The sequence below is a fragment of the Procambarus clarkii genome, chromosome 66 (genome assembly GCF_040958095.1).
Source record: "Procambarus clarkii isolate CNS0578487 chromosome 66, FALCON_Pclarkii_2.0, whole genome shotgun sequence".
NCBI lineage: Eukaryota > Metazoa > Arthropoda > Malacostraca > Decapoda > Cambaridae > Procambarus > Procambarus clarkii.
The window spans coordinates 17,938,484-17,950,569 of record NC_091215.1 but is presented as its reverse complement, the minus strand read 5'-3'; the positions used below and the strand labels follow the sequence as shown (position 1 = coordinate 17,950,569).

At 44.2% G+C, this 12,086-nt stretch overlaps 1 protein-coding gene across 14 annotated transcripts in view; it reads left to right on the top strand.

Moving 5' to 3' along the window:
• Positions 1-12,086, top strand: part of numb (NUMB endocytic adaptor protein) — a 586,620-nt gene that overhangs the window by 541,436 nt on the left and 33,098 nt on the right. For 6 of the 14 annotated variants that reach the window (XM_045760091.2, XM_045760090.2, XM_045760084.2 and 3 more), the window contains one exon: positions 7,608-7,673. The exons of 5 other annotated variants lie outside the window; for them this stretch is intronic. In XM_045760091.2, the coding sequence (XP_045616047.1) occupies positions 7,608-7,673 (66 nt within the window). Of the gene's footprint in view, positions 1-6,412; positions 6,449-7,607; positions 7,674-12,086 lie in introns of all 14 variants that reach the window. 3 more of the 14 variants (XM_045760085.2, XM_069309833.1, XM_045760089.2) reach the window with 1 other exon arrangement.

Sequence of the window (12,086 nt, the reverse complement as noted above, 5' to 3'; positions counted from 1 at the left end):
TTTCTTTTCCTTTTTCAAGCTGTCTTCTGCTTGGCTTGAGGAGGATGGAGGCCTGGTCGAGGACCGGGCCGCGGGGACACTAAAAGCCCCAAAATCATCTCAAGATAACCTCAAGATGTGGGAGCGTTGAGTGAAGGGCCTTTGTCTGGGGTGCTGACTTCGGCAGCTAGGGCGTTGGCTGCACTGTTAAAGCTCTTTGCGCCCATCCTGAAGGAAGCAGTGTCTCTGTTTTTTGCTTCTCGCCTCGCGTGCCATAAGGCTGTGCTCGCCCCTCTCTTTGGAATCCGCTTGGGTCCTGGCTCTTAGGTTTTCGTCTCCGTTTTGTCCATTGCTCTTTGCAGAGAATGCAGTCTCTGTTTCTGCACACGGCTTCGTCTAGTTGTCGTCCTATGGCGGATTTGGTGATTCTCCGAAGTGGTCATTCTCGTCAGTTTTGGAGGGGTTGTGCCAGGATTTCGGGTTCCGCTGATCGAGGTGGACCATTGGTGCCAGTTTCTGAGCCGTTGTTCCCTTCGGGGCCAGCGTCGTCTGGTCGGCGCAGTGATCACCCTGTTCGATGTTTGGTTTCTCGTAAGGGGCGTCAGCTCTTTCGCGGTTCGCCCCATTGACAGGGCGATGGGGAGGGAGGCTCGCTCTGTTTGCCCATGCTTGATTCCATGATTTGTGGGCCTTTTCGGTCGTGTCATCTGGCCTGCGGTGGCGTTGGGCGACTCTTCCTCCTTTGGGGTGGTTTAGGGCTAACAGGGCAGGTTTCTTCTCCTGCACTTCGTCAAGTCGTCTTGGAGTGGGTGCACTTGGGCATGGTCGAAACGACTACGTCCCTCAGGTGGGTTTCCCGTCTGTTTCCAGTGCCGAAACGGGACTGTGCGGATCTGAGGTTCATTCTGGACTTGTCTCGTCTGAACCCCTGGATTCCTTGCCCCTCCTTTCGGATGACTACTCTGTCTCAGGTCCGGCTTCTGTTGGAGCCGGGTGCCTGGATGGTGTCCCTGGACCTCAAGGACACCTATTGGCACGTTCCTATTCATCCGGGTTTCAGGGACTGGTTAGGTTTTGTGGTGGGGCGTCACGCTTACCGTTTCCAATGCCTACCTTTTGGCTTGAATCCGGCACCTCGCATTTTCACGCATCTGACCCGGGTTGTGGTGACCCGTCTGCGTCTTCTAGGGATTCGGGTTTTGCCCTACGTCGACGACTGGCTGGTGTGGGTTCCCAGTCGGTCAGTTTGTCTGCTCGCCAGGGATATGGTTCTTTCCCAGCTCACCAGGTTCGGGTTCCTGGTGAACTGGAGGAAGTCCCATCTGGTTCTGTCCCAGGTTCGGACCTGGCTGGGTCTTGTTTGGGATTCTCGGACTGCTTCCTTGTCTCTCCCTCCAGAGGCATTGCTGTGGCTGCGGGACTGCCATCGGCTGTTTCTGAAGGGGTCCCGGGTCACTTGGCGGTTGCTCAAGTGGTTGTGCGGGAGTCCGAACTTCGCCATGCTAATCTAGCCGGCAGGTCGGGTTTGGCTTCGGCGTCTGTTTTGGTTCCTTTGGGAGAACAGTCCATTCGGACTGTTCTCCAGTAGTTCATTGCCTGAACCGCGGGGGTTCTCTTCGGTCCTTGGCTCTTTGGGGTTGGTACCCCTTGGCTCCTTCGAGTGGTTCGTCTGCTGGATTCTCGGGGTTTGGCTTTCCATGCGGTTCATGTCCGAGGAGTGTCCAACGTGCTGGTGGATGGTCTGTCACGCTTCTATCCCCTGTCCACGTAGTGGACGGTTGACGACGACTAGTTTTGTTGGATCTGCCAGATGTACGATCTCCCAGATGTGGACTTCTTCACGTCGGCGTGGTCTCGGTGTCTCCCAGTCTGTGACGCCCTTCCCCGACTGCCAGGAGTTTGAGGTGGATGCCTGTCGGCAGGACTGGTCTCTTCCCCCCCCCCCCCCCCCACCCCCCGCTCCAGCTGTTGCTTCGGGTTCAGGTTCGGTTGGAGACATTCCCAGGGAGAGTAGTCTTTGTGGCCCCTTGGTGGCCGGCCCAGCCTTGGTTTCCAGTGCTATTGGCTCGGTGCCAGAATCCGGGACGTTTCCCGCTGCTCCTCTTCTTTCAGCAGGTTGGCCCAGTCCGATACAGGGCTGGTTCGACCTTCTCCTCTGCTCTTTGCGTCCGGTCTTTTTGAGGTGGGTGTATCACCAATTCTATGGTGATCAGGTGGCTTTGTTGATGGTGTCTCACCCGAGAGCTTCATCTCGGCGACAGTATGAAGTTTCCTGGCATTTTTCTCACTATTTTCTGGCTCTTCGTAGGTTGTCTTTTCTTTCAGATTGGGTTGTCTTGAACTTTCTTTCTTGGCTTTTTCAGGACTGTCATTTGATGCCTAATACTGTCGCCTCGTATCGTGCGGTGCTGGCGGAGCCGCTCAAGCTAGCGTTCGGTGTGGATGTCGCATCCGCCCCATTCCGTAAGCTTTCCTTTGCTATGTTTCACCTCCGGCCTGCTCATGCGCTTTCTGAGCTGTCCTGGTCCTTGGACAGGGTGCTCTCCTATCATTCCTCTCCTCGGTTTGTGGTGGCCCATTTGGTTCTGGATTGTTTTTCCAAGGCTTTGTTTTTGTTGGCATTTGCCTCTGGGGGCCGGATAGGGGAGCTTCATGCTCTTCTCTGGCGCAGGGGTTTCTGCTATTTTGGTCCTTGGGGTAGGTTTGCTCGTTTGCAGCCTTCTCCATCTTTTCTGGCGAAGAACGAGACGGCTGCTTTCCGGAGGGGTCTGTGGGTCATTGATGCTTGGTTGGTTTGGCCGGGGGTGCATCATGTGTTGTGTCCGGTTGCAGCACTTCACTGTTACCTGCGTGCTTCAGCTGGGGTTGCTGGGGATGCGCTTTGGGTTGATCCGGTTTCCCTCGTTCCCTGTTCCAGGGCTCGGGGTCTCCCAGGTTGTCCGCAGGGTTAAGTCTAGCCAGCCTGCGGTCTCTCCTCACATCCACGACGTTCGGAAGTTTGCAGCTTTGACTGCCGTGTTTGATAACATGTCTTGGGCTCATATTCGGGCGTGTGGATTTTGGAAGTCGAACAGGGTCCTGGCTGCCCGTTATCTGGTGAACGTCCCTGCTCCTCGGCATTCTTGTGCTGCTTTGGGTCGCAGGTTGCAGCCAGTTGTCTCGACTTCGCGTTGAGGAGTTTGTGGCCGCCGCCTCCCTGGTAAGTCCCTATTTCCTTCTCTTTTTGGGTATGTAGCTCCAGGGAGCCGTAGGGGCTCCCCACAGAAAACCAGCGTTGAATGTAATGAAACGCCATTTTCTGGGTGAGCCCCGAAGGCTCCCTTGGCTACCCTCCCTCCCTCCGTTTGCCGTTTTTTTTTTTTTTTTTTTTTTTTTGCGTTGGTTGAAGCCTAGTTTCCGAACTGAAGGCAGCCGGCGCGGTGAGGTCCGGGGCCTCCCCCCTCACCCTCCCGGGGAGGGGAGGGCTGCGCGGATGACCGGCGCGGCAGTAAATATATTGTTTGCTTGTTTCCTTGGGATTGTAGAGTTTCTACCTCTCTGTTCATTTTTTTGTTGTAGTTTTTTACCGTGTGGGGTTTTTGCTATGCCTACCTTTCTGGGTGCCTAACCCCGGTCGATGGCAGATAAAGAAAACCCCCAACCATAATGGGTTTTCCAGGGCCATTGCTCCCTGAAACCTCTCTGAAGGGGCCAGGTTCTGGCGCTGGTCCCTGGTAGGTCTGAACTCCATAGCTAATGTCCTGGTCTAACATAACATACATTAGCCCGATAAGCTCCAGGGAGCCTCCGGGGCTCGCCCAGAAAATGGCACTTCATTACATTCAACACTGGTTTTTTACCTAGTCGTGTGTTCTTTTCAACAGAGAAGTTATCTTTTCTGAAGCACTACTGCAAGTAAGATCGAATAAGCTACAGAGGTAGCTTATGTAATAAAATGGCTCTTTCTGGTCGGCCCCTCAGTAGCTTTTTGTTACTGAGGGGGGCCGACCTGTCATTCTTCTTTTCTTATGGGGTATTGTGGGTCAGTACTGGCAGCTTGTGAGTGATGCAGTTTTATATCAGAACCTTCAGTGGCTTGTTTTACCATCTAGTGATGATCAAGCAAGTTGGAATTTTTGCCCATTGCAAATTATTGTTGGCATGGCTTTTATTTCACTTTTTTCTTTGAAGCAATGTTTTCTTTCGTATAGACTTTCTAGTAGATTTTCCTCAATTTTTGGGGAAGTGCCCATTCTCTCCTTGTCTTGTTGAGAGCACGTTTCTGGTTGTGGCTCCTAGTACAAGCTGAAGGCTTAGCAATACCAGTGTGTTACCTCTGGGGAGCTACTGATGTGCCAAAAAGAAAGGGGCATTTCATTACATTGAACCTTTGAAATTTTGTATTACATTTATAGTAAGTTAAGATCTGCTCTTTTCATTTATACCAAAATCCTTAATATTCCTTACATTTATACCAAAATCCTTAAAAATCCTTACATTTATGCCAAGATCAATTCAAAATTCTTACTACTTTTCTTAGTGGTGATATAATCCATTTTGAGTCTCCATTTTGTAATAGAAATATGATGTTACTCAATATCAGGTGCTACGTTTTCCTCCCGAGAAAGAATATCATAAATCCAAATAATAAGCATTAATTAGCAAAGGATTTTTATTTGTTGTCTCCATTTATATTATTTTCTGATAATGAAAAGTCAACAAAAGGGATCATTCACCAGAAATATTATGTATTGGTAGCCTTCACCATGATGAAATATTTCTATAATGTGGAATGCACCACATTGTTGATGGCATGACATAATTATGCTGATATAACATACCTAGCATCAGTATGTATAGAAAAAAGAAAGAAAATACAGGTATAGGTCAACTTGGATGGGTTTTATGTTTGCTGCTTCACTTACTCGACACAAACAAAACATTATGTAAACTAATAATTCTGCGTACACACAGCACTGTAACACTTCTTTCCTGGGTAGTGTTATTTTCTGATTGTCTGTGACTACATAATACAGAAAATAGCTATTATTTCCGTCAAACCTTGCTTTGACCTTTGCCTAAGACAGTATATGAAAGACACCTTGAAGGTATCTGAAGGTTACCGACTTGTGAAAGAAGTGTCTTGGCTCTGTATAATGAGTCGGTAGTCTTAAAGTACCTTCAGTGCAAAGATCAAAGCAAAATTTGAAGGAAATTATAGCCATTTTATATATTTTGGAGATATAAGCAATCAGTAAATAACCCTTATTACCAGGAAAAAATTTACACTGTGTAATTGATAAAACAGTGAGTACTGAATATAGGTGTACAATGTAATAAGTACCCATATAGTGCATGTAAACCTGGCACATCCCAAGAGAAATATCAATCAAGCTACTCTGGGAGTGTCTTTCAGGAATAGATTCAAGTACTAGCGAAAAAAAAACAAATTGTGATTTGACAATAACCACAAGCCACTAGTACACGATAACCTTATTGATGCTAAACAACTACAATGTGATAGTAAGAGTATTTTATAAGTTTTAGTTAACCTCATTACATCCATGTCGATGAACTATGTTATAAACATACCTCATTTGTATATAAACTGGCAATAATAACTAAAATTAACAAATGATAACTGCAATGATTTAGGAGATTAACATATAACAACTGCATGTTGGATGTTAATTTATGGTGTTTTGTTTACCTAATTAACATAAAACCTAATCTAATTTTAACCAAGCTTCACTTAATATAGAGTGCATTAAACCTGAAAATAAGAAGAAAAAATGTTACGAACGAAGAAAGCATTTAATATAAAGGTGACTTGCTGGTATTCATACTGTGCTCTATGCACTCTGACAGGGATGATTCAGGAGAAAAATGATGTATACATAGCACGGGGGAAAACTTAATTGAGATGACTTAAGGGGGGACAATATGGTGTAGTCAAATGTGCAATAATAGCAATATAAATGAGGAAGGCGGGGATGAATTTGGGCCCTTCTGTTTAACATGGAGAAAACACACGCACAATCTTGTTTCACACACAAGGTTTGGGTAGGTTGTGCATGTGAAAACATACAACCTTGTGTGTGTTCACATTCAACCTTACTAAAACTAATCCAATTAATTTGAGTAAGGTTATGCATTTTGTCTTTGTCCAGATTTTTACTATGTTTTAAGAAAATTTTTCATTGCAAAAATATATATTATATACAGGATAATTTTTAGTAACATAATAGTTTAACATTCTTGTAATTTTAAGGTAGTGCATCTACCAAGCTCTTCCTCAGAGTATTTTTATATGCATACAACCAACCACAAATTAAGCCAAGTACACATTTATGTTAAGGTCTTGAGATCCTTATACAGTACTCTGCTTCTGGAACAAATTGTTTTGTTTGAATTTCTTCATTGCTTTAATCTTTGACTCAATCTCACCCCTTAGGCCCATTCCCGCGCTCTAAGACAACCTGTTCATTTAGTAAGTAACTAAGGAGGAAGCAGCTTTGAGTTACACAGATGTTGCACAGCACATGCATTGTATATGGGAATCTGGGATGGCACTTTTGTTCGTGGCTGTAATGAACCACACTGCCTACTATGTCCTCAGAATTGTAAACATTTCTTCATCAAAATCCACCAGTTTAAGAGTAAAAATTTTGTTAGTAGATTTCTTGATCCTCATGAATTGATTTTACCATTATTCATTCTTATTTTTCTTTTTTCTTGGTTTCTTTTTCTTGTTTTCTTTATCCAGTGCATTGAAATTGACTTTTAAGTATCTGTGCAGCCTTCACTCGGTATATAACCCCCCCCAACAAAAGTGTCAATGAAAAAGTTGACGTCTCGGTAAGAGTATATTATCACAGTGAGGAATTGAGGTACTGCTGTTAGTGGAAGCTTTACCACTTGTAATTTCAGTTGACCATAAATGCTCTTGTATCTCAAACCCTGAATTTATAATTTTCAGGAATCAGTTTGATCTGGTGTAGGTTAATAGCACACCTTTATAATATTAGAGTAACGAATGCTTTATGGCATTTAATATAAACCTTTGGCTAAACTTCAACTAAGCTTTTCAAGATGCATATTTAGCTTTACATGTTAACTATTGATATTTCTAGCATCTCCATGAAGAAGTTGATATTATTCTTACTAGTTAATTGCTATTTTCTGAAAGAACTTTAAAACTTTTTGCAGATTTAATTATTCTATTGACATAGATAGAATCTAACTTTGTGCTTCCTTTACTTTCATTGTCTGAGGCTTTATTTCTGTTAATAATAGTTTTAATGCTGTATTAGATTTTTTGCAATTATTAAAGTAGTGGTGTATGTCTGTATCGTGGGGTAGCTTTGTTGTACAGCTGCACACGTACACCATCTTACCTGCCGGGTTTCTTACCTCTGGTTTCTCTGTTGCCAAATTAATTTTGATTGTTCTATAGATTTTTATTGTAAATTATATTACAAATAGAATTTTGTATTTTGTTGTGTTTATGTTCCAAATTAACTATTTAATATTATCAGTATACTGTATATATTTACAATCGTTTGGCACCATTGAAATACAATGCACAGAATGTGTTCTGTTCTCTAGTTTGTGCTTGTGTGGATGGATTTGCGTATTTATTATTTCAGATAGTCCCCAGCCTCCTCTACGTACTCACAGGGATAGACTTCACTCACTCCCAAACGCAGTTAACAGTGAGTGTCCAGACTGGCATGGCTTTCTGTGGGGAACGTGACTTAATTTGCTTACATGCCTTAAAATTAAAGGAGCACTTTATTTACATAATTTTTAATATTTATGATTGGGGATGTGGGAGGGCAGGGCAGTGGGGATGTGGGAGGGCAGGGCAGTGGGGATGTGGGAGGGCAGGGCAGTGGGGGATGTGGGAGGGCAGGGCAGTGGGGATGTGGGAGGGCAGGGCAGTGGGGATGTGGGAGGGCAGGGCAGTGGGGATGTGGGAGGGCAGGGCAGTGGGGATGTGGGAGGGCAGGGCAGTGGGGATGTGGGAGGGCAGGGCAGTGGGGATGTGGGAGGGCAGGGCAGTGGGGATGTGGGAGGGCAGGGCAGTGGGGATGTGGGAGGGCAGGGCAGTGGGGATGTGGGAGGGCAGGGCAGTGGGGATGTGGGAGGGCAGGGCAGTGGGGATGTGGGAGGGCAGGGCAGTGGGGATGTGGGAGGGCAGGGCAGTGGGGATGTGGGAGGGCAGGGCAGTGGGGATGTGGGAGGGCAGGGCAGTGGGGATGTGGGAGGGCAGGGCTGTGGGGATGTGGGAGGGCAGGGCTGTGGGGATGTGGGAGGGCAGGACAGTGGGAATGTGGGAGGGCAGGGCAGGGCGGCGGGGAGACGTGAGAGCAGGGCGGTGGGGGAGGCGTGAGAGGTAATAAGATTTAGTGGGGAGAAGTGCACAATTGCATGCATTAATTATGGATAGGGTGTAAAGGCCATCCATATCTTGGGATATTTTCTGTCTTTGTGCATGTCTTGTGTGTGTGTGTGGTGTGGTTGTATTTGCACCTGTTAGTATCACTGGGAAGTGAGGTCTAGCTTTATGTCCCCATTTCCTAGCTTTTTATACCAACGCATTTTTAAATCTCTCATCATTTGAGATTTGTGCTCTTGAAGTTTTAAATAGCTATGGGTTCCATGACTGCTACTTTGCGTATTCTAATTGTATTTGGCATTCTTGCATTCTGTTAATCTATAATTTGTTCTCTCTCTTTTGGGGGGTTTGGAAGGCAAAGGGATTTGTATTTTAGGGATAATGCTGAATATTGTATGGTTGGTTCTTGGTGATTGACTGAGGGGCTGGAGCTGCATTCTGCTGGTGTATCATTGTTGCTTGTTTTACCGCACCTGTTTGACTACAGATACCAGTCCCTGCATTTGGATTTTAGTCTGCCTTTATTGTCTTTTGTCATTGTAAATTTTTTTCTATATCATCTTTAGAGGATATCACTATTTACGTAAACCTCCTGATATCTCCTTACTTTCTTAAGTATGCTATGTTTAGGTATTTTGTGTTCCACTTGCTTCTGGGTTGAGTATTATTGTTATCTGTTGCCCCATCCCTGCATGGCACCTCCCTATCTTTTTGAATGTTTAAACCTCCTTTTAACTTGCTTGCCATATATGTTTTTATGATCATTACCTCCATTGTCACTCTTGCCCTTCATTGTGCCCCTTCTGCTGACTCTAGTAATTCATGTGATTATTGATTGTTTCTGTATGTCTATCACGGTGTACTGTACACCCTGTGTAAACTTCAGTTCTCTAAGATAACTAATCATTATGCCTCTTACCACTGCTGTGAAAGTTTTGTCTATTTTATCCTTTGATTGGCAAGTTATCACTTCTACTTTCCACACCTTTATTCCCAAAGTAATCTCATGTCCATGGTCTTTATTAAATTCTTATATTTACTTTCTCATCTTCTAATACAGTACTTTCACTATACAGTACTTTCACTTTCTTGTGCTCTCAATGCTTCCCTTAAGTTCTGCCACCTCCCTCTTGTACCTTTTAACTCTTTCATATAAATCTTTTTCCTTCATTCTACCTCTTTCATTATTTTTTCTTTGATTCTGATAACTCTTTTCTCAAGTGCTGTGTGATCGTGCCTTTACCTATTACCTTGAATTACCCCGATTCATGAATTACCCCGTGAATAAACATATGATAACCACTGTCTAAGGGTTAATATATTGACTTACAATTCATATTGACACTTTACATCATTTATGGATTCCATTTCAAAAACATTTTTAAATGCAATACTGTAAATAGCACTAGTAATCACTCTTGTTCTTAAAAGGCGTATGAATGAAATGCCACTAATATTTACCACTCACAAAATATGAACTTTAGTGTCTTAAACTGTGAAAGAAAATGATCTAAGATAAACAACAATATAAAAAGGGTTCATTAACCTACCTTTTAAGTATTATCTTGATGATTTTCTTACTTTCTGGTTGATTTTCTTGTTCTCAGTTGCTTCTGCTCAAATCATTTACAGATTTCTGTAAAACTAATACAATATACAGGCATACCTCAGAATGCGAGTTTAATCCGTTCCTGGAGACGCCTCGCCTTCCGAAAACTCGCATTCCGAAGTTAATTTCCCCATAAGAAATAAAGGGAAATGAATTAATCCGTTCCTGACTACCCCAAAAACCCCACATCAAACTAAATTTTTATACCTAATTCATCTAAATAAACCTACAAAACTATGTTCCAGTTATTACTTACCTTGCTGTCGAGTGCTGTAGGCGTATGGAAGATGGTGAGGAGGGGGGAGGAGGAGAGGAGTTACTGTTTGGAAGGGGAGTCCCCTTCCATAATCACATCAGGCAGTGAGGACCTTTCTGGTGTGCTCTCCCTGGGACGTTTAACCTGAGTGCCACTAGGTCCTGGTTGAGGCTCACTGCTCGATTTCCTCACCACAAATTTGTCCATGGAAGCTTGCTTTTCCCTTCTTCGCAAGCTCTCTCTGTAGTAAGGCATCACATTGTCATTGAAAAGATTAAGACAACGGCCTACTACAGCTTTGTCTGGGTATGTTCAATAGTTGTTTGAATCTCTTCCCACATCTGACACACCTTCTTAATTACTGCAGAAGGGACACTCGCTGGTGCTGTTGGTGCTGCTGCCACCTCCTCCTCCACTGCAGAATCATTCGCTGCTGTGTTGGCTTGCTGTTCCTGTTGAAGGGCTAGGAGTTCTTCGGTGGTCAGTTCTTCGTTGTGTTCTTCCACCAACTCCTCCACATCATCACCATCCAATTCCAAGCCCATTTGCTGGCCTAGACTAACAATTTCCTCAACAATAGGCGCATCATTTATAGGCTCAAACCCCTCAGTCTAGTTCTCTCACACCTTCAGGCCACAATTTTCTCCAGCCAGAGATCAGGGTTCTTTGAGTCACTTCTTGCCAGGCTTTGTCAACGAGTTTTAAAGCACTACAAATGTTAAAATGCTCTCTCCAGAACTCTTTGAGGGTGAGGTTTGTGGCTTCAGTCACTTCAAAACATTTCCGGAAAAGTGCCCTTTCATACAGTTTCTTAAAATTCGCTATGATTTTCTGGTCCATAGGCTGAATTAGAGGAGTGGTGTTAGGAGGAAGGAATTTAACTGTGAGGAATTTATTGTATTGAGGCATCAAATCATCTTCCAAGCCTGGAGGATGAGCAGGAGCATTGTCAAGGAGAAGCACGGCTTTGAGTGGCAATTGTTTCTCCTGCAGATATTTTTCTATGGCAGGGCACACCACTTCATTCACCCACTCCGAAAAAATAAGCCTAGTGACCCATGCTTTTTTATTAGACTTCCACATCACACACAAACGGGTTTTCTGCACATTATACTGTTTGAAAACCCTTGGATTTTCAGAATGATACACTAGCAAGGGTTTAATTTTCAAATCGCCACTCGCATTTGAACACAGCACAAGCGTAAACCTATCTTTCATAGGCTTGTGTCCAGGCAAGGATTTTTCCTCCTTGGTAATGTATGTCCTCTTAGGCATTCTTTTCCAAAACTGTCCTGTTTCATCACAATTAAACACTTGTTGCGGTAGGTATTCCCCAGTCTCTGCAAACTCTTTAAATTCGTCAATAAATCGTCCAGCGGCTGGTTTGTCTGAGCTGGCTGCCTCCCCATGCCTTGTAACACTATGGATACCACTTCTCTTTCTAAATTTTTCAAACCAGCCCCTGCTTGCCTTAAACTCTTTCTTATCTGCATCACTCGTTGCAGGGGTCTTCTTTAGAAGGTCTTCGTGCAACACCCTGGCTTTCTCACAAATCATGGCCTCCGAAACACTATCACCCCTCAACTCCTTGTCGTGTATCCAAATTAATAACAACTTTTCCACTTCAAGTATTTGTGGTCTTTGTGCCGTTAATGTTCTTACTCCTTTTGCCACATTAGCACTCATAATCTTATTTTTCTTCTTAAGTATAGTGCATATTGTTGATGTGGCTTTCTTGTACTGCCTACAAAGTTCAACAACACGTGTACCGTTCTCATGCTTCCGAATGATCTCTTGTTTCTCCTCTATTGTCATCCTCACATGAGCTTTCTGGCCTTTATCCTTACCACTGGCTTTCTTGG